At 42.9% G+C, this 23,363-nt stretch overlaps 1 protein-coding gene across 2 annotated transcripts in view; it reads left to right on the plus strand.

Annotated features, from left to right (window-relative positions):
* Positions 1 to 23,351, plus strand: part of LOC120744494 (palmitoyltransferase ZDHHC14-like) — a 50,659-nt gene extending 27,308 nt beyond the window's left edge. For both annotated transcript variants that reach the window (XM_040048939.1, XM_040048940.1), the window contains exons 4-9: positions 7,835 to 7,987; positions 13,194 to 13,331; positions 16,041 to 16,089; positions 18,056 to 18,158; positions 19,833 to 19,942; positions 22,579 to 23,351. In XM_040048939.1, coding sequence (XP_039904873.1) covers positions 7,835 to 7,987; positions 13,194 to 13,331; positions 16,041 to 16,089; positions 18,056 to 18,158; positions 19,833 to 19,942; positions 22,579 to 22,807 — 782 coding nt within the window. In that variant the 3' untranslated portion in view covers positions 22,808 to 23,351. The remainder of the gene's footprint in view (positions 1 to 7,834; positions 7,988 to 13,193; positions 13,332 to 16,040; positions 16,090 to 18,055; positions 18,159 to 19,832; positions 19,943 to 22,578) is intronic.
* The last annotated feature ends 12 nt before the right edge of the window (positions 23,352 to 23,363 follow it).

Raw genomic sequence — 23,363 nt, forward strand, 5'->3', positions numbered from 1 at the left:
AAATGATTTTTATGATCACGAGCTGCTTCTTGAGCATCATAAGATGTCTGACATGGCTCGTCTCTTCCCTTCTGGCGTATTTGGCCCTTCAATCCTGGCCATTGCACCGTTAAATGCCACTAAAAGCTGGAACTGATTTGAATTTGTTTGGTCATAGATGGTGAAGTCCACAGAGCAGTGTCGATGCTGACCCAGACTTGACCGCTAACTCTCCAAATGTAAAAAGCGGGGATAAATGAGCCAGAATACACAAGAGGCTTTAGGAAGAGATCAGAGATGCTCTCGCAGTGACCTGCTGTATCGGGAGCTAGTTTAATTCATCCTGAAGCCTGGTTGGCTCTTTGAATTTCAAAACACCCCACGTCTGCCTGCCGTAGTGCTGACACGTCTGCCCCATCTCAAGGATGAATGAATAATACCTTGTTTTAAATTACGGTCTTCTCATCATTCACGCTCAGACTTAAGCCGCCGCACGCTTCACCTCCCTCTGCTCATTGGTGGCGAGTGCCCTCGATCACATTTGTGTTTGACTTCATTGTTATTGGCCTCATAAGTAATAAGGTTTGCAGCTAGTGGAAAGATGCTCTGTTACAAAGCTTCACTTCACCATCTGTGAATTACTTTTACATGGATCTCCTGATAAAGGAGGGACGTCATCAAAGAAAGAAAAGCTCAACAGGGTTCATCATCACACCGAGACACAGAAACTGTTCGGAGGCACGAGAAGGTGTGCAGACGGCTAATTGGGAAGAAACAGAACTGACCAAAGGTGTGAGCCACAGGTGCTGCCTGTGTTTAAATGTTGTCTGAAGTGACGGTTTCTACATGTGGCATCTGCGTGCAAAGACCCAGGGCAGTGTTATGTAACAAACACACAGGTTCATCCAAACCCTTGACAGTTTGTGTCATGATAAAGTGTGCTGTGGAGTCGTTTCACTGGGGCTGATGTAAAACAGCCATCTTCTCTAGTCTTTGTCTCCTCTGTGTCGAGGCTGCTGATGGCTCGTTCGCAGATCTACAGTGACGTGGACGTGAGGAGAAAGAGATGAGTCGATGACAGAGCTGCAGGGAACTCTAACAAAGGAGTGCACACAAATAGAGCCGTCACTGTAGAGCTGTTTCACTGAAGCTCACAGGAGAAAAGAGGAATAACACAGTGACAAACAAACTTGGCGTGGAGCTGTTACACTGGCCTGGATTGACCCTGTCCCCTTGGATACACGGTGCAGGCCGGACCACATGCCTAAGAATGACTTCAGCACTAGTCTTTGCCTGGTCTTTCCCGGTGGTCTCGTTGTTCTCCGGTCAGGAGTCCTCGGTGAAGCAGCAGCAGTCTCCTTCCTAGTTGTCATATCTCACACAGGCAGAGGTCACATCTCTGCTGAATCGAGTCTTCGTGGTCTTTCTTAGTTTACCTCAGAGACACAGTACATAGTCTAGAAGACTAACAGTCTTAGACCCACACAAGTATGTTCTCCACGGGTCTGTGTAGGTGGTCTCTGTTCCTCCCAGATTAGCTAAGATATCATAGGTGTGACTGTGAAAGGCTGCATGCACGTCTCACGTCGACCTCTCATTCTGGCAAACAGTTTGGATTGTTCTAGGCCGAGCTTTGACGAAAGAATCCACTCTGAAAAGTTGTTAAAGAACATGGAGTTCAGTCCCCTGAACACACACATATGAAGCCTGAGTAAAAGCAGATTGGTGTGGCAAACAAAACTAAGCAGATGTTCCAGGAAAGGAGCTGGATGTTAGGTTTGAAATGCACTCGACAAACTTTGTGTCATTTTGTCAGTCCTGAACTGAAGCTTTGCTGCTCTGGATAAAGGTGGAAAGTGTAATTACTAAATTATTATGTGTGAGGCTGTTTTTAAAGGAGTTCATTTTGAAAAATATCCACTGTTTTAACTGTCTGACATGACAGTTTGACTTGATGTGCAGAAGGTGAACTTCACAAAGTCCAGAGTAGCTGCACTGAAGAGTCTTTTTTATAACTGACTGAAGTACAGAGACTGTGTGAAAATAAATCATCAAAGCTTATTAAAAGCAAAAATGTCCAACTTGGATATTACATACACAAAAAATCTTAACCGTTACTATTATTATCATTATTTAGCTTGATGAAGTCAAACCAGGATCACCACAGCGTGCTTGAATGTTCCAGAACTGCTTTTTGGTTAAATGGAAACAAAGCGCTGGTCCTGCCTCGGTGTGCGCGGTGACCACAACAATGGCAGCGGCCATCATACCAGCAGCTGTTTCATAATAAAATCAAGTGTTAGGCTGTAGTTAGACCAAATATTTAACACCAGCTGATACTGATCCTTTAGAAACTGATCACAGACTCTGTTCTGCACTGGATTGTTGTTTTTAACTCTTGTTTGCTATAAAACTCATAGCAAACAGATGCAAATATTTTTAAAAAGAGCTTTGTGTTTTAATACTGCTGAGACAAGCCTGTTTTTGCTATTTGAACGGGTTATATCATTGTTTTATTTGCATCTTTGTATTTCTTAGTTCTGTGCTGCACCTGGTTTTAGTTTTAAATTTTGGCTTTCAGTTAAAGGTGTGTGTGTGTGTGTGTGTGTGTGTGTGTGTGTGTGTGTGTGTGTGTGTTTTGTACCTGAGTTGTTTTCCAGCAGACCTTGTGCAGATTTCTCTTGCGTGTACACAACACGATGGCGATTAGATTCTCTTTATACCTCAGCAGGCAGCACCAAGCCCAGTTTGGCTGACATTGAATCCTCATTTAACTTTGAGTGTGAGGGTGTAAGTGGCCACACACTGTGTACGTGTGCATGGTTGTGTGTTGTGTTACATCACTCTCCAGTCTGCCTTATCATCTCGCTTCAAGCTCTTGGACCCGGCCTATCTCTCTGAGGGATCTCCCACTAAACACTGATGTAAGGCTAAGCTTCGGCCGCCCCGTCGGCCGAGTGTTCGAACGGCTTTGTTCAGCAGAAAAGCTGCTTTGAGTGTAGCGTGCACTGAATGTTGATGGGCTGCTTAAGGTGTGCATGCTGTCGATTTGCAGTAATAGTGGCGATTAAGGCCGGGCGGTGAGTAGATTGGCATCTGTGTGAAAACATGAAGGATAAAACTTTATTTTATGGCACTTTTCAAAACTGTCACAGTAGCTGACAGTACTTTACAGAGCACAGGAAATCACATCAGGAAACCTGAGCAAGAAAATAATTAAAGAAAAAACTGTAACACTTGGAGTATTTCTTAGTGCCTGATGTTCCAGGTTCAGGGGTCAGAATAGATTTTGCCGGGGGTGTCGACCGCTGAGCTAGGTGCTGTGCCAGGTAGAGCAGAGCGATATGGCCAAAAATATTTATCACAATATATATTTGAAAATTTGCGATAACAATATAATTGACGCAAGACAAAATACTTTACTCCACAACTTTATTAGTGCAATAAACCTCTTTCAATATATTTTCACTTCAACAAGCAGCTGTATTATGTGCATTAAAGTAATATACAAATGTAACAGTGCAAATGCAAATTCCTCGCTGACAGTTTAACCAAAAGGCATTTCCAGTGGAAACTGGCCGACATATTCTCAGCATAACCATGTATAATATCCACAAAACTTAAAAAGAGGTTATACACACACAATACGGTAATATTATGTTGAAGCACAGTACGTATCACTCCGCGAGGCTCCTGCCTACGATAGCCGTAATGCTCCGACAATCCATCAAGCGGTGCGGCTTCATAGCTTAGCAAAGTCGGACTAAAACATTTGACAGATTTTCTAGCGCCGTGTACATAAAATCGTTTCGAGGTCAGTAAACACAACCAGAATTCATACATAAGGCACACGGGATTATAAGGGGCACTGTCGACTTTACAGAAAATCAAAGGATTGATTTTAAGTGTGCTGTATTTTCTGAAAAGCACGGTAATAACGACGGCCCGCTAGCATGCTCTACCAAAAATAGTGCTTTGTTGTGTATCTGACGGACGAAAGCTAAACCAGTTCCACACCACTGAAGCTGCAGCATTTTTACAAACCAGTTCTGGTTCATCCGTTTCATTTAACGATCCGGTTTCGCCCTTGTCATTCTCCGTCGCCGCCATGCTTTTCCGCCATGTGCGTATGAAAACAAAGGCACTGCACATGGGTGTTTTACCCATATTCTATCGTAGTGATGGGATTTCCGGCTCTTTTTAGAGAACCGGCTCTTTCGGCCCCGAACCGGCTCTTCAGGTTGTTTTGTTGCTCTAATTAATTTATTATTAACAATAATATAAAATTATGCACAAAAGGAATTACTAAATGTAAAAAAAAAAGTGGTTTTATTTATATATGTTTATATATAAATAGATGTGGTGGCCCCTAGAGACAAAGCACGTACAAACTCCAAAACACATTTCTAGTGTTAACTGAACTTCAAAACAGAGCTACCTACATCACTTAAATTACACAATTGAAAGCATGTGTGTATTGTTTGTGTATTTATACACAAGCACTCATATTCAAATAATTAAAAAAAAAAAAAAAAAAAAAAAGTTCATTTACCTGTTACTACCACACACCAAATCCAGTCGTTGGTACTTGCTGGCTTGTGTAGCCACTAGGTAACAAAAGCTCAACACTGCGCCCAGCATCCTGGAGCACTTCTGTTGTGTTTTTATGTGTTTTGGAGTTTTTGCGTGCTGCTTTGTCTGTAGGGGCCACTGTAAATATACTTTTATTTATCCACTCCACATAAAATGAAATAAATAAATAAATCATATAATACAAAAACCAACTAGTCACAGTTCAACTTTGAACTATTTAAATTTTTAGCTTTTTCCTTTTAAACAAATTTAAAATGAAATAACACAAAACACTGCAAACCACAACACAATTAAATATAAATTATAATATGAAAACAAAAAGAACATGCCTATTCTGTCATATGGGCCCGCATGAATAAACTTTCTGAATCCTTTATCATCTGCAACTGAAAATACAGTGGGGCAAAAAAGTATTTAGTCAGCCACCGATTGTGCAAGTTCCCCCACTTAAAATGATGACAGAGGTCAGTAATTTGCACCAGAGGTACACTTCAACTGTGAGAGACAGAATGTGAAAAAAAAATCCATGAATCCACATGGTAGGATTTGTAAAGAATTTATTCGTAAATTAGGGTGGAAAATAAGTATTTGGTCACCTCAAACAAGGAAAATCTCTGGCTCTCACAGACCTGTAACGTCTTCTGTAAGAAGCTTTTCTGTCCCCCACTCGTTACCTGTATGAATGGCACCTGTTTGAACTCATCATCTGTATAAAAGACACCTGTCCACAGCCTCAAACAGTCAGACTCCAAACTCCGCCATGGCCAAGACCAAAGAGCTTTCGAAGGACACCAGGAAAAGTATTGTAGACCTGCACCAGACTGGGAAGAGTGAATCTACAATAGGCAAGCAGCTTGGTGTGAAAAAATCGTGAGATTTTGAGCCAAAACCTCCTTTCATCAGTGAGAACTTTGAAGATGAAACGAGGCTGGGTCTTCCAACATGACAATGATCCAAAACACACCGCCCGGGCAACAAAGGAGTGGCTCCGTAAGAAGCATTTGAAAGTCCTGGAGTGGCCTAGCCAGTCTCCAGACCTCAACCCCATAGAAAATCTGTGGCGGGAGTTGAAAGTCCGTGTTGCTCGGCGACAGCCCCAAAACATCACTGCTCTCGAGAAGATCTGCATGGAGGAATGGGCCAAAATACCAGCTACTGTGTGTGCAAACCTGGTAAAGACCTATAGTAAACGTTTGACCTCTGTTATTGCCAACAAAGGTTATGTTACAAAGTATTGAGTTGTATTTTTGTTATTGACCAAATACTTATTTTCCACCCTGATTTACGAATAAATTCTTTACAAATCCTACCATGTGGATTCATGGATTTTTTTTTCACATTCTGTCTCTCACAGTTGAAGTGTACCTCTGGTGCAAATTACTGACCTCTGTCATCATTTTAGGTGGGGGAACTTGCACAATCGGTGGCTGACTAAATACTTTTTTGCCCCACTGTAGTTGTGGATGATTACTATACCTTTCTAATGTGAGCCATTTCGTTCGCGACCGACACATCACTATTCTATCGTGATATCTCATTTTCTTATCGTTGCCCAACATTATACCGGTGTTACTGTGAACAGTATGATATGGCCCAGCTCTAGCGGTAGGTGTGTGGTGGCAGCTAACATACTCTCCAACCTGGCTCTATGGTGAAGAGCAGGCGACTGACAATGTGAGCCACGCTAGTGCCCGATGACCAAGGTGTTAGCTTGCTCGAGTGTACCGTCAAGCTAGCTCTCAGGTTAGCAGTCAAGAGAGACGGGGTTTCTAAGAAGGAAGGAGGGTGGCCCCTCTGTGACACAAGCATCACGACTGCCAGCCGATCCTGGCTGGAGCAATGATGTAGAAGCTTCAGAGGACGACGCTGAGAGAGCGCTCCCCGTAGTGAGACACCGAAGCGAATGTTTGAAAGAGAACTCACAATATTCTGATTTAAAAATATGTGCTTGACTTTCTGATTCTGCCTCTCTGCTGCTAAAAATTACTGTATGACGTGACACGAGTCTGTCAGTATGTGCCTTTCTCTTCTTTCCAGCATTACAGAGATCAGAGAATGTGCTTGACAAAGATTTTACTTTGATGCTTCAGAAACACCCTCTGCTTATCATCGTTCTTTATTTGGCTTGATAGGAGCTAATTTCAATATAGATTTTACTGTGCAAAGAATAGCTAAACGATGCAGCATTAACGCCATGGAAGGTGAACAGAGCTCCGAGTTGTTCTCACCCTCATTTGTTTGAGTCGGCAGAGAAACGGGACGAGTGTGAGTATGAGACTGGGATGGCGCTCTGTAGGCAGCGACCACAATGAGACAAATTCAATAGAAGAGAACTTTGTGGCTGCATTTCCTCTACTCTCCTTTAGAAATGTCAAACACCCACATAAGCCTGTCAGCCCGTACCCCCTGCACACACACGCACACACACACACACACACACACCACTCTGTTGGCAATGCTACAGGCTTCTGTGTAAATGATCTCAGAATTATCTTCCCACTCACACCATCTCCTGCTCTCAGCATGTGTGAGAGTGCTCAAAGCAAGCAGAGCAATAATGGGATCCAGTCTATACCTTTTCATGACCACCATTGCGCTCATCTTTACCGTTTAGCCTGTCATCGCCGCTGTCTTCTGCCACCAGAAGCCATTCAGAGCAGCTTGGCAGCGGTTTTCTTTTTTCTTTTCATAATGGAATCTGAGCATTGTTGTATTAATTCCACTTAGTAGTGCCTGACCTGGGTGCAGTTTTACAGTCAGGTTCGTTAGTATTTGAACAGCGACACACGGTGTGTAGTTTTGCCTCTGTTAACCACACAGGATCAAGACGTGATTGAAGTGCAGACTTTCAGCTTTGATTCAGCAAGTGTTGCTTTAACTGTTTAGGAATTACAACCATTTCCATCCATAGTTACTCATATTCAGGCACTCAAAAGCAAACTGGATCATTTTAAATGTAAAGACCAGGATTATCAATGGATTTATCAGTTCAGTAGTGGACAGGATCACCTTTCATAACATGCATCATGCACTAGATTTTCTGTCTAATATTGAGTTAAATTTTGGCACTTCAGTAGTAATCCTGTGACAAGTATTCTCCTTGTTTTTAATGTATTTGAATCTGGTGTCACCCTGCCAGTGCAGTAGTGATAACACGCCCACAGCAATAACGCCACGTGCACACTGCAGCGTATGTGGGAGCTTTGACATCAGGTGTCTTTTCTCTTTGATCTTTATGTCTCTCTCCTTTATTTTCCCCAAGATGTGGCTAATGGCGGTACCGGCTACAGGCCCCCTCCCAGGACTAAGGAGGTGGTCATCAACGGCCAGACAGTCAAACTGAAGTATTGCTTCACCTGCAAGATCTTCAGACCACCGCGTGCCTCCCATTGCAGCCTCTGTGACAACTGTGTGGGTGAGTGGCAGTTATGCTGTTTGCATATTAGGAATTTGGGATTTGGAGTGTCGAGACCAAGCCTGGGGCATCTATTCGCTCTCTATCCACTTCCTGGGTTATATGTATTTTAATTAAAGGTCAGTGAGGTCAGAAACAAGCTTTTATTCATCCAAGAATCAGGAAATTCTTATGTTAAAGCAGCCAAAACATAAAATCCAGGCATGGTCAATAAACAAATTCAGGATCACAAAATAAGCTCAAATAGAAAAATCAAATCTAAATACGTTTCAATGAGAAGCTTAATAACTAGGATCTATTGAAATAAAAATATTAAAACATAATAGCAGAACAGATCAGCAACATAGGCTGTATAAAAAGATGGAGAGAGCCAATAAGACGTCACCCACTGGTTCGTGAAGTGTTGTTAATGAAGCTTTGAGGTGGGTGCTGTCAGTATCTCCATCCATCACTGGATGTGATGAGTGAGGGGCGGAGCTTACTGTCAAACCGCACTAATACCCTGAACATGTAACTTATGACTAAATTCTACAAAAAGAAATGAAGACTTGAAGTGAGTGAAAGATCTCATAAACTCGGGTCCAACAACTCAAGCTTGTTGTTGTTGGTTCCCCCCCACCACCGGCATGCCCCCTGGTGGCTATTAGTAGGAATGTAGGTTTAAAGTGAGATGTGGAAGCTAGCTGTCTCTGGGCAGCAATGTGTGAAAAGTTCAAATCATCACTTTGTAAAAAATGTTATTACCCCAACAAAACTAGATCGGGTTTCATTAAAGTGTTTTTGGGAGTTTTACAACCTGCAGAGAAGAAATAATAGTTTACAAAGGTAAAAATGTTTCATTAAAGCCAAAGTGTTTCATCAGAGAGCTGTAAAACAGCTGTTCTGTGCTGTGTGGGATTGAAAGCAATAGGTCTTTGGTATATTCTTTTAAATTTAACTCAAGTCACTTCCAACTGCCTTTTGTCTGACGTCATTATAGACGATACCTAGAAGCAGTGGAAGTCCGGTTCTTCCTTTTTGTTGTTGTTGTTTTAGTGTTTTTGTCCCCAATCCTCATTTTTTTTTCTCTCTGTGTAGAAAACCAGGATATTTTAGTTCCTGGTGAACTGAAGAGACACAGAAACATGAAAAAGGAGAGGCTTAACACACGAGGATAAAAGCAAACTGTTCAGCTTCTGCTGTCCTCTGACTCAGACCAAACCTGTTTTTTCCAACAGGAAACTACATCCTGGAAATTGTTTGGTTCAAAATGATTTTACAATCAGTTTACAGTTTTGCACCTGTACATATGAACATATATGAACCTGTATATATAAATGTTTAGCTAGTGATGCAGGCCTTCTGGGAATATACAGCAGACACTGTGTGGTTGGAGGTGTTTGGCATCCACAGAGTAGACGGGAATTAGAAACCAACCGTCTGAGATGGTTTTGCTGCTCTATAAAACCACATGCTGCGTCTCCTGAGAGAACCGAGGCACAGCAAGGTAATTATTAAAAGATGGAGACAGAGATGCAGAGACCTTTGTGTCGGTATCTGTCTCATCTGGGTTTTTGTGTGCCTCACTCTTCAGAGACAGCTCAGTCTTTGAATTGTCTGTTTCCTTGTCAGAAGAGGAACTGAAAACCTGGGAGACAAAGATGAGGAAGTAGTAAACACGGGAAAAAGATGTGGCGGTAAGCAGATGTGACAGATGCACGCTGACAGGAAGGAAGATTGGAAGCTGAGCGCAGAGATAAAAGGGCAGGTATCCTGGCAAACAGAGGGGCACGTTTTAATGAATGTGTGCACTTTATATGCACGCAATCACATTGTGAAACGTAGCAGAAAAGGCCCAAAAACACACAGCGAAGTAAATGAGTGGAAAATGGAATCAAAAAGCTTTCCCCAAACCAAACATGGTCACAGAGCAGGGCGGCTCATAAAGATCCTTGGTTATGAATTCTAAACACGCCGTTTAGATTCCAGCTCTGAGTCACAGATGGAGGGAAGTGAAACGGGACAAAGAGTTGGGCTCCACGCTGCAGGTGGGTGTGGGTGATAAACTCGACTCTCCAGGCTGCTCTCTAAGCTCTCGCCCTCCACCCGACTAATGATGAAAAATGGTTTGGGAGCTGGATGACTGATAAGACTTTTTCTGGGACCTCTTCTCTCGACTGGCGTTTATTCTTAAACTGTAAATGGGGATTACTCTGGCAGTGTTTCCCTGCCTCTCGACTCTCTCGCTCCCCGCCGCTGCTGCTCTAAAAGCCAGGGGGATAACAAGCTCTTAAATAAGTAAGGAGCCAGAATGGATAGGCCCTCCCTGGTGCAAGCGGAGGATAGGAGGATGGCAGAGTCACTTCCTTTTAAGAGGGCTATCCCCTCGGGAGTCATAGAGGAAGCTTATAAAAGTGATGCACACAGATGCCACCTCCTTTTCCCTGCAGTCGTATTCTGTTGTTTTCTGTACAGTGTGTACAGTGGGGTCTGTGTTTGAGCTGTGAGTGGATGCTGTGGAAGGTGGACTTCAGGATCGTTTGCTGTGATTCATTTTTTTCTGATGCTTATTTTGTTAGATGAAGTTTTAATGACCCCATTAGGGAAATGACATTACTACGTAAGCAAAACAAACAAGAAAAGAGGGCGATAGTTTTCGTTAGAGATGGCAAGATACCGATATCATAAATTTGGATATCTGCCGATACCGATATAAATCCGATATAGTGTGTTTTATAATGAAAAAAGTGGTTTTTAAAAAAATATCTTGCTGCATTTTGTTTAAGTTGATACTCAAGTTTAAAAAAAAAAACAAACAAAAAAAACAAACAAGCAAAACTAAAGCTAGTCTGTTACACCTGTATGCAAAAAAATACACTGCACCCAAAATATTTCATAGTTCAGCAACACTGATCAATCTAATAAACCTGCTCCATCCTCCCTATTCTGGTATGTTAAAGAGTACTTAGTGGAAATATTAAATAACCTACCCAATAGGGTTTCCAACTCCCCAGCAAAAAAAAAGAAAAGGAAACACCGCCCACCCTCCGTCTCGTGATGCTTAATTGACGTAATCAACTTTAATTTAATGCACGAAAAAAACTAACAAACCCCATAATGCACAGAAATCAATAATTTTTCTACAATAATTAAAGAGATTCAACATCTTTCTTCAACAGAACTGCAGACTGCACAGATGGTACCTTCCCAAAGGAAAAAGTACTATAGCTTATTAGGGTATATTAGACTTAACAGTTACTATATACAGTAATGGACTTCTATACATTTTACATCAGATTAAAACTTTGGGTGTAAGATTCAGATAATTATTTATTAAAAGCTGGACATTTTATCTGAGAATAAGAAAGAAAAGTATGTCTTTGTGCCCCCTTTTCCCTGTTCATGCCCTATCGGCCCCCCTGGCTAAACTTTGCTAGATCCGCCCCTGCACAGTTACAGCTGTCAGCTGCGTAGAAAAAGATCCTGGTGTAGAAAGTAATATTAAATAAATTCTAACAACAGCTTATCAAGGTTAATAGTGCGGCTGTTGTTCAGCCGCTGGTTTCCTCTTTCTGGCGCGAAGTGGGCCAAAAACAAACAAGAGAGACGGAGTCACGACAGAAAAGCCGATCAGCTGACCATTAAGCAGTTTCACGATTGAAGTAGCAGCAGGAGAGGGAGGGAGAGGCAGTCGCTCCATATATCAGTTGTTAAGCTTAATATGGGAATGCTTTACAAACATTCAGAGATGGACTTAAACACTTGCTTTACTTCTCTCTGGGATCACTTTCTTGGAGATGAAATGATTTGGTAGCGAGGCTACAAATGCTCAACCAGACCGCTGACAGGTCTCGCACGCCACAGCCGCTCTATCACGTGAGCACACTGCTCCGACGTGCTAAGGTTATGAGCTGAGTTATGCCATGTCGCAAGTTTTGTGAGGTGCTTTTGTGATATTTAATGAATCTGATTAAATTTTTTATTTTTCTCCGATATCCGATCCAGTAATTTAGGTCAGTATTGGACCGATACGTAATATCGGATCGGTCCATCTCTAGTTTTCGTTATAGGTTAATATCACTGCCGTCTCATCTTGTGTTAGCCGTAGTCTCCACCTGATCCATAAAGTGTAAAGGTAACGAGATGAAACGGGTCTATTTTACACTTCATCCTTTAATCGCTGCAGAATATTGTTCCGTGCGCTGGGATCTGCATTTCTGCAGATTCTTTGAATTTTTAAGTTCTAAATTTGATTTTCAAAGATGATAAAGAGAGTCAAGTCGTGTATCGAGCATGGATTTTAACTTTTGTTTTTATGTTATTTAGATGTGAAAACACTCTTGAAAAAGCAGTGTCGCGACCCTGTGGTATCCCTTGAGCCAAAGAGCCCACGATTACCATATAAAACATGTTTTTCCTTCTTCCACAATCATCGGTCACCTAACGGTAACGATCGGGGGCAGACTTTGTGATCGGCAGCTTTTACTGTTAGTGTTTACAGTGTTTGTCTAAAGGGAGGCACCGGTTTAACCAGGCGTTGATTCATGGAGACAAATCGAGGTCATGTCATCTCACTAAACCAATAATGGCTCTGATTAATTAGTTAAGGGGCTACCACTGTGCACAGCTAGTGTTCCACACTCAGACATGGGACTGTGGAGTGAGACTGATGAAGTAACAGCTTTAACAGCAATCAGTGACATGATTGGTGCCCTGGAGCTGCTTTCAGTTTGGCTGAATAAAATGTCACCGGCTGACTTTTACTGGTAAGGATTTCACAAGCAGCTGAAGGTTTCAAACTACATCAAGAATTACAGAGCAGTTTATCAAAAATTACCGGCACTTTTATTCAAGCAGTCGATTTCAAACATTCTTGGCTTTAACCTCGTCCCACTGTGGCAGGGAGAGTTTTACTCAGTCATGTAAGAAACACATTATTTCTCGTATTAGCTCGTTATATAAATAGGAAGGTTGTCCTTTGTGAAAATGTTTTATATTATTATGCCAAGACCCAGAGGGACACTTCCCCTTTCCCCCAGTTTCCCACAGTTCAGGATTTGTGCTGTTTATCTGCACTGAAGTGACCTGGTTCTGTTTGTGAACATCTGTGCTTTATGAGAAACGTGATGTCTCAGCCAGTTTTACCGAAGCGTTGGAGGATCGCCACGTTAGGTGCGCTTGTCCTTGAAACCAGAATAAACTTGTGCGTCTCTCCCTCTCCACACAGAGCGCTTCGACCACCACTGTCCCTGGGTGGGGAACTGCGTGGGGAGGAGGAACTACCGCTTCTTCTACATGTTCATCCTCTCACTCTCCTTCCTCACCATCTTCATCTTCGCCTTCGTCATCACGCACATCATTTTAAGTAAGTATCCACAAGGACGCGTGCTCTCAGGCGTAGTGCAGACGCACAGTCCTCCGGGCTGTTTCCAGTCAGCAGGTTGTAAGTGGGCGTCGTGAAAAGCTGAAGCTTTCTGGCTCTTTACCATATTTCCAGCTGGGAGCAGGCAGCGGGTTGTTGGGGGTGTGTGTGTGTGTGTGTGTGTGTGTGTGTGTGTCTTCAGGTATTGCTCATGTTGTGGGGAGCGAGACATATCACAGAGCCTTTGTTATGGGGACACAAAACAGATTATTGTATCCTTTGCAGTTTTGGTCTTTCTCTTTGACCAAAATGTGGACGTTAAGTAGGATCGTAGATGTGTAGTAGAGCTTCTCATACAGCTAATCCTACCAAATTATCGAAGTTTATTGTTTTCATCTCGTGTAATCAGGTGGCTAAAATCATGTCTTAAAGACAGAAAACGAATACATATTATCAGTACAACAATAACATTGTTGGTTCACCTCAAGGTTGAGCTGTAGGTCCTCTGATGTTTAGTTAATGACTGATGTGGACATAGTGGAACTTTGCTCTTTTAAATAGGGCTGCCACGATTAGTCGACTATCAAAATCGTCAACGACTGATTTAATAGTCGACGCCTCGTTTGAAGCTTTGTAAGATCCCAAAAGACGCAGGGATAAGTAGCAGGATTTAAGAGTGTAATAACGGACTGAAACAGAAGATGGCAGCACTGCATGTACAAGGATGCCAGCTGCCGTTAAACCCCGAAGAAGAAGAAGCTGTGTCCCAGAATTCATAGCGCAGGCCAGCTCAATTTCCAACAATGGCGGCAGTTAGTTAGTTTTAATATTACTCTTATTATTCTTTCTGGGTCACAAAATAAACGTTTAACATATTTTCAGGCGAGAATGTAGCTGTGTAAACTTCAAATATCTGCTCAGCTTATCAAGACACCAGATATTTTCAAAAGCGCTCCGACGTTTTCGGAGACGTCTGTTACCCACTAGCTCGATAGCGAGCCGGGGGCAAGGCTCACTAGAGCCGTGAGAACACCGGACTCCCGGCAAATCGTTTTCAAACCCACCGCCGTCTTTCGCTACTCAGGTTAAACATGATATATAAGTCACTTAGATAACTTAAAAATGTTATTGTTTGGCCTTTTTTTTTTTTTTTTTTTTTTTTTTTTTTTTTTTTTTTCTTTAAGTATTTTATTTGTTCCTGAGTAAATCAGTTTGGCTGAGATTAAAGTTATAGTTTTTACACAGCTGAATAAGCAGACAGCTGATTATCAGAAGTGTGAGATGCTGGAGGACATACTCCGGTGTCCTGTTATATTTTAGATAGCAAGGAGTTTATTAAACTTCACCGAAACAATCTGCAAATTTCATTAAAATTTTATAAACTATCATCTTATCTTTATTTTTAGTTAGCACATACCTTAAACACTTAAAGCTGTAAGCTAATGATAGCTATATAAGAGCAGATGCTGCTGGTGCAATAAACTGTACGTTTTACGTCCAATGGATGATGATCTGATTAGTCGACTAATCGCAAAAATAATCGGTGACTAGTCGACTATCAAAATAATCGTTTGTGGCAGCCCTACCTTTAAAACACAAGTTAGAAAAGTTGTGTCAAATTTTGTTGAGCAAATTTTAGACATTAGTAACATTAGTAAGCGAGGCCTAAAAAGGTGCACATCAACATTGTCTCACCAGTTTGGACAACATTACAATCAACAGACTGAATCTGTAAGCAACAGATTCATATCAGTGTAAAATTATAACTGCAAGTGTTTCTTAATTTGGGAGAATAGTTGTGTTTGAGTTTTCATATCGTGGCATCCACCTGCTCTAGATGAGTTTGTTAAAGCGAATCACAACATGCCCACATCTACCAGACAGGACTGTAAAATAGATTTGAGAAAAATACTGAACCCACACAGCTGACGACATATCTCTGACATCTTTCTCCCAGACTGTCAAACAATAGAGGAAAATTAAATCTGTCTTAATGTGAAACAGCATCCTGTAAGTCACTGTTTCTACAGATCATCTGTGGTTTAGTGATCGTGTCTTTGTGGTATTCGTATGATTCTGACCTCACCAGCCTTCAGGGACTGCAGCAAATTTACAAGATGGACCTACGTGCTCATGTTAACGTGCAATCTCCCTTTTATTTAAAAGGCTACATGCAGTTAGCTTAAGGTTGAGTTACAGTTAGACGAAGTTTGGACTAATGTCCTCTGAAGCCATGGATACATGACTGCGAGTGCTGGGAACAGCAGCGTGGGTCAGGATTAGCTTGTAGGGATGATTAAAACTCTTCTTGCAGACCATGTTAGACACCATGAATGTTCCTGGCTCAGTGGGTATACAGGTGGCTGCAGTCCTTCATAGATACTGATTGTAACCTTTAATCCACTTTGTAAGTCTGAATGAATGAAGAACACAGTAGGTAGAGATGCTCCCTATAACCACTTATTGGGGGCCAGCTCCTTCATCTGGCGCTGTGCCGCTTCTCTAAACACTTGGAAGCTAAATTGGAAAGCCAATTAAAGCGGCACACTCGGCTGAGCTCAGTTCTTCTTGTCAACTCTTAACCTTTACTCAGGACAGTGTTTGCAGCAGGTAATGGCGTAGCGCTCAGTATCTCAGACAAGTCCCACATTCTGCAAACAGCAAACACGAGCTGCGTGCTGCTCTAACAGAAACTGTTTTTCCCTTTCACAGGCTCTCATCAAAACGGCTTCCTCAGCGCGCTCAAAGACAGTCCTGCCAGATATCCTTTCACTGTTCCACGTCGGTGTCGACTTAAACCTGGATATTTCTTTAAGCAGTCACGTTAATCACACATGTATCGTTGCTGTCCTTCATCTCATCAGCGTTGTTAAAAATAGCAACATCTGCCTGAGTGATGCTGGAGAACTGCTGATTATTGTCGTGGGGGTTATTGTAATTCATCATCGGACTAGAAAAACCTTCATGTGATCTTAAACACTAACTGGGACTAGAGAACGTGAGACATCATATTTATCCCAAATTAGCTTCTCTGCATTGGCTGAATTTAGTTGAATAATCAGGCCCCGTCATATCTTTAGGACCTCAGTAACTCGTAGCTGTTATCCTAACAGCGTGTTGCTCTCGCTCTGCAGGCCTGCTTGTTGTTCCTAGAGTATTTAAAAGTAGAATGGGAGGCAGAGCCTTCAGTTTTCAGGCCCCTCTTCTGTGGACCCAGCTTCCAGTTTGGATTCAGGAAGCAGACACTATCTCTACTTTCAAGATTCAAACTCTGTTTTAAAGCTTATGGATCAGGTGACTCTGTTGGTTGTCTTTCTGAGGCTCAGGTTGCTCTGGGACTTCCCAGGATGCCGAGCGCTGCTCTGGTTGTTGGATCGGTTCTATATAAAATTCCTTGAGGTGAACGCTGTGGTGAACTGGCTCTGTATAAACCTGAATTTCGGCCAGCGTTCTCACAAACATTTATATTCCCAATGATTACTCTGATGTTACACATGCAGATTATTCCATAGGTCAGATTTATCTGCATGCCTTCCATCGCTCTGTTATTTTCTCCAGCTGTGTCTCTTGCATGACTTACATGCATCTGATTAGTCTTGTACTGTGGGGCTTACGCGGCACGCAGGACAGCGAAATTTTTATGGCTCTGACTCGTCTCTGCGTCGCTCTTCAGCCGTGTCATGTGACTCAGACGGTGTGTGTGTGGGTGTTGTTACAATTATTGTGTTTATTGTAGCCACGTCTGGACTGTTGTAAGTCAGATAAAGTTGAGCAAAGAGGTCCATCGCAGCCTTTTAACTGTGAACTGTTCACATGATGATTTGGAGTTAATGTGGCCTCTGCTGCAGAAGGTTAGATGGAGGCAGCCGAGCCTCGCTTTTATTCGCTTTTAATCATGAAGCAGCTCATGACTATTTTGGCAGCCCTTTAATGCATTTTCTTCTGCTTTAAACATTTTGATGTCTTCTCTCACTTAAATACGGCGTGGGGTCGTGCGAGGTCAGGACCGATAAGCCCGTTCAGAAGTAGAAATGAAGTGCGGCTCTAAATGATCCCGGTGCTCGGTGTACAACACAAATCCGGTTCAGAGCACGGGCTGCCACACCGCCGCTCTCTCGCTGCCCTTCTCTCTGTGCCTGAGTGCGATAACTTTCTGAGGCAGAGAAATGTGCCAAGCCACGCTGATAAAGTCTGCTGTCCTACAGGGCTTTAATAAAGCTGAATTGCAGTCGATACTATCGCAGCAGGCCTTTGTGCTCGAAGAATGATGACATGTTTTGTCCTTGCTGAGGAGGAAGAGATTGGAGGAGAAAGAAGAAGAGCGTGAGGGCATTATGTAAAGTTTCTGAGAGGATGCAGTATGATGCTAACCTACTGAGCATTTTCCAGCAGCCCTTCAGGCACTTAGTTATGGTGTCTGGGTATTTGTATGTGTCATCCTTGGAGGTAGTGCACATTAAGAGTCAGCGGTGTTTGTTTGTGTAGAGGATTCATCTCGAACAGTGCGTGTATGTGGAGCAGAGAAAATGAGCAGTACGAGCCAAACGAACTGGTAACTGGGAAGTACTGGCGAGAGGAGGGTGGCCCTCAGGCTGTGGGTCAGTGTGCTCGCTGCTACGGCAGCACCTCGGTGTTCGGGCTGGCTCCGTGGGTTGTATGAGCTTTCATATTATCATCTGTCACTGCATGAACACCACAGCAGTTATTCCTTGACTTCTTTGTGTCACTGTGCTGGAAGTGGTGGTGTGTTTCTTCTCTGTGTGGTCCATCGTGGGCCTCTCAGGCTTCCATACCTACCTGATCAGCTCCAACCAGACCACCAATGAAGACGTGAGTATGGACACAAAGTGCATTACACCACACATGCTGCAGAAACGAGGCAGAATGTTCACATGTGTCGTGTGCTAACAGACTCCATTTAAAGGGCAGGGACGCCATAAAATGTTATTTTCTAATCGTTTAAATTGAAACGGCACTAAAACCGTTTGATCTTTTTATTGGTTCATTCACTCATTTTCAATTCGGTGCCAGCAACTGGAAAGTAGCGGGCACACGACACGAGAAAAGTTGTGTGATACTAAAGCGTCACACCTGCTGCAGCGTCGAACTGCTCGTTAGTTTTAATATTAACGTGATTAGACTCAGTGGGGGAGGGGCTCCCCACAGGAGCCCCGAGGCAGCGGATCAGAGCTTTACTGGCCCGAGAGAAGAAGACAAGCCCATTTTTGTAATAGCACAACAACAGCGTTTTTATTCATCGTCATATTCTACATCTGCCAAATCATTTCAATCGAAAGATTTTAAGTATATTTAGCGGAGGGCTCGCAGGGTTAGGCTTGATTTTAATTTATACGTGAAAGACTTTTTCTTCATGTTGAAGCTAACTGAGCAGCTGCTTTGAATTTTAGCCCAGGATGGTAACAGAGGCTCCGTCTCCATGTTAAAGTACACATGTGATCGCCTTTTCACTGTGGAGAAACAGAAGCCAAGTCTTTGAAAAGTTGTTATTCACAGAGAACACTTTTCTATTTGTTGTCACAAATGTGAGGGGAAACGCTCGTTCTCACATCCTGCAGCACATGCGGCGCCTTCCTGCAGTTCCCTCAACACTAAGCAACGTTTCTTTATTTCATTTTCCTGAAACTGTTTCTTCAATTTTAAATTCTGATAGAAATGATCAAAAATATTGATGAGTTGTTTAAGCCTGTTTGCTTCACAAGTAACATAAGGCCAGTAGCTGGCCCTGAGCCATCGGGTCACTGAGTACACTGACCTCTGGACCAAATATTTATGGGTAACAAAATTGGACCATTTGGGAAAGAGGAGAGCCAACAGTTCAGGAGCCGACACCGTGAGTGTGCGTTGGTGCAGCTTGAATCAAACGTGTAATGGCCTCATTAATGCTGAAGTGTGGGTGTGGCTTATTTCACATTCTGCAAAAAAACAACATAAACATGTCCGCGTCCCAACTTTTTTTCAGAAGCATATTCCCAGCATACAATTCAAAATTAGCTTCTAAAATTCCAGCTCATCACATGTAGTTATTTTTTACTGTTTCAATGATTTCCAGGTTTTAATCAGAAATTCTGATTTGTGACTGTTTTGGAAAACGAGCTTTAAAGTTCTCAGTGACGTTGGTTCCTTGCTAGCCTGAAAATCTGGAAACTACAAACACGCTGATGTGTGCATTTTAATCCTTTTAAAAGAAGCGTTTTTAATGGAGTTTCTGATTATTTGCTCATCTGTATGATGTGTGTTCATTAGCTGCACAGAAGCATGGACTCACAGCTGTAACTCCTTTTCACCTCAGACTGTGAGTGAGTGGTGCTTGAGCTTCGCCGGTGAGCTCAGCTGATTCGAGAATGGCGATGATCATTTTCAAGGTCACGGGACAGAAGTGCGCACGGCCCGCTTGAGCTCCAGACTAGACACAAACAGCAGCGTCTGTTTATCGATGACACTTTGGATATTTATCTGTCTCACTGAAGCTTTGCATCTCTGCAGATAAAAGGTTCATGGTCATCTAAAAGAGGGAAGGACAACTATAACCCCTACAGCTATGGAAACATATTCACCAACTGCTGCGCAGCGCTGTGTGGACCCCTGCCACCGAGGTAGGCTGGGTGTGGGTGTTTGTGTTTCTGTGAGGCGATGTACGCATTCCTCGTTCCTCGATGGTCAGATGAGGACAAAGGGCCCATCGTTCCCTGCTCTGGGGGGAAAAGCCATCTCAGTGTCATCGTAGTTTCCCATTTTCTCCAGAGGCAAAAATAAAACTGTTACTCAGAAGTGTTTGATGTGTGGAGCTGCTGTGAAATGAGCCTGCCTGCAGCCTTTTCTCTAAACATAGCAAAGATACTGCAAAGCATTTCAGGCCTATTTGAACCAAATCCGAGATCAAAGTTTCCCACATTGATTAGATTTTTATACTTTTCTGCCCATGTGATCAAACAAAAACACAGAGCAGCTGTCAGCTCGTGTCTGTGCGACTGCACGTTGCCCCCCCCCCCCCCCCCCCCGGCATCGTTCTTATGTGCTACGGTAGATTTCAGTTCCCCATCTGTATATGTCGACATACTGGTCCTTCATATGCCTGCACATGTGGACAACCTTTAAAACTTATTACATGAAGGAACAACACAGCAAGTCATTACTTTAGTTTCCCATCGTACAACTCCACGTTCTGTCAAACACTTCATCCATGTTCCTTACTTTGTAGATTACAAATTGTAGTTCTTGTCATATTTTTCCACTAAAGGAGAGTGAAAGGTCTCCCCAGTATACCACAGTCCACCTTTAAATACCGATCCTTTGAAAAGCTTAAAGACAAAGTGTCCTGAAAGCAAACTGGACTCAATCATTTACATGAATAAAGATTATGTAGGTAAGCAAATTCTGCCTGAAACAAGGAATCGGTTTTTCTTCCAGTTTCATCTTCCTTGTTCTTATTGCGGTTTCTTTTCTCTGGTGCGGGTTTAACAGAGATTCAAAGTTTTCTCTGTGGTGGGTTTTAATGTTTCAGAAGATGGTGACTATTGTGCAAATTCATTACTTTACAAACCCGTCCCTGCCAGTGCCAATTCTCATTACTCATCCGTGAATCTGAAGTCGCCGTTTCCTCTGATTTTTATGGCTTGGTGGTTAGAAATGAGGCGCCACCTTGGATCGACTGTGTCAGAACAGCACAAATATCTTTTTATCCTGAGGAATTTGCAGCTTTTAACGCTGCATTTAAGTACCTGCAGAGTTCCTCAGTATATGCACATGTATAAGAAGAGCAACGATGTGTCAGTGTGTTTGGCTGTTCTGTGCTTTTGCCGTCACAAGCTATACATCTCCCATAACGGCTGCAGCGGGTGGCAAAGGAGAGTCCTCGGCTCACAGGTGGCTGCCATCTGGCTGTGTGTGTGTGGCCACAGGTGTCGCACAGCTGGCCTCACCTGCCTCTCGGATTGAGCGAGCTCAGACCCACAGAGACAAAAGCCTTTTGTGTTTTACTCCCTGCACAGATTCTCCACTCACACTTTCAAATGCACCAAACTGCAAGTTTCTGCTTCATTCCAGCTCAGTCCTGCTGGCTGGAGCTCACCGTCAACACTTTGTGTTAAATTCTTGTCGAGCTTGATACCTCAGCTGTGTCCGATCGGCCTGTGTTTGGCTGATAAACAGCCCCCATCATCACACGGAGCCATCACTGTGCAAAGTTCAGCAGGTTCTTCTCTAACCAGCAGAGCTGTGCAGCAATAACCTTGGGTTGGAAATGATGGTTCACTCCACAGATGAGCGACTGTACAGTCACAGTTAACAGAAAGTACGCCCTCATTCACTTCCAAGGTGCTGCATATCAGGACATAATAAGATTAGCTGCTCTTAAAATGAGGTAAATACAACCTCAGGTGACATAGTACGGTCTCAGTAATTATTTAACAAAAACTAAAACCATCCCTTCTGTAAGTAACAGCCAGCAGTGTGAGCACTTTGATAAAAGCAGAAGTTTTGGTGGTTTGCTGATCTGAAGCATCAGAGCATGACCGCTTGTCAGCAGGGTGTCAGAGGGCAATGTGCCCAGAGCCACAGGGTGTGGGCACGAGGTCGTCAACAGGACAGTGATCCCACACACGGCAGCAACGGTCCAGTGAAAGTCCAACCTCAACCCTGACTGAATGCTGTAGTGGCACCTTCAGAGCTGTGCATAAACATGTCTGCACAACTGACTGAGAGCAACGCTGCAAAGAAAGAGGACAACACTGTCACAGAAAATCATTACTGTAAATTACTGCAGCCAAAGGTGTCGCCACAAGCTACTGAATCATGGGGCGGGCTCAGTTTTTCACAGGGCCGTTTGTTAAATGATGACACGCTGGAACGGGTCATGTGTTGTGCATCTGAGACTGTATTTAAATCATTTTAGAAGCTGGTATTTCCTGACCTGCAGCAGTGGTATCAGAAAATAGTTCACACCGCACACAGTAGTTATCTTTTCTTTTTATCGTCAACAGTAAAACCACAGGGTCAGAGTTTAATAAAAGTCCCTCTGTTAGAGCGACAAAGCTCTTTTGTTCATTTGTTTCATTCCGTTTCTTTCTTTGGTCGTCTGCTGACCCACAGCGAGATCAACTCGACCTTTTCCTTTCTGGTTAAAGCAGGACGGGCCTGTCGGAGCTGTGTGTTGTGTTATTGTGCTGCTGAGTGACCTTTGCTGTGTAATGTTTGCTGACGGTAACGATGTTCTCGGCTTTTCTCTCATTAGTCTCATCGACAGACGCGGCTTCGTCGAGGCAGACGTGCCACAGTTGGCACCACCAACCAATGGTATCACTATGTATGGCTCCACCCAGTCTCAGCAGAGCCACACGGTAAGACTGTCGACCGACCCCGCCACCGCCCCCCTCCCACCTCCCTCTCCCCTCCAAATGCAGCTTTATGCATCACTTTGTCAGAAATGGCACAGAACAGTGTTTCATCTCTTTTCATGGTGAAACTTATAACCAAATAAACTAAACCATGAAATCCATGTTTTTTTTGTCAGTCATGTTGTTGATGAGACCTGTGCATTTTATTTACGTTTAAACGAACGAGCACGACTCTGTTTCTGTAACTGCTTCAAAATAAGAGCCACCCTGTGCAAAGAGCAGGATAATAAAGCCACCAGGATTTCAGCAACTATAAGCTAAAATACTTTAAAGACTCTGCCTTCAGGTTCATTTTATCCTCAAGCTGCTTCCTAACTTCAGAGAGTTTATATAAAGTTGCAGTGAGTGTTGTAAACTGCACCTGATTTGTTCTGCACGTGCGAAAAGGACTTCTTCCTGTTCCTTTGTTCCTTCCTTTCACAGTAAAAGCCTTTACACACTGACTGCTGTAAGGTGAAATGGCTTGTTTAAGCATTACATACAATTTTAACTTTGATTTCACTGGTTATGAAATAGAATATTTATTATTGTTATAAATAAAAAATTAATTACTTTTTCTTGCTTCTTATATATGGAACTAATTAAAGAAACTAAATTCTCCCTTTCAAGTGAACTTTTTGAT

This window comes from Simochromis diagramma, unplaced genomic scaffold (genome assembly GCF_900408965.1).
Source record: "Simochromis diagramma unplaced genomic scaffold, fSimDia1.1 OVJJ01000305.1, whole genome shotgun sequence".
Taxonomy (NCBI): domain Eukaryota; kingdom Metazoa; phylum Chordata; class Actinopteri; order Cichliformes; family Cichlidae; genus Simochromis; species Simochromis diagramma.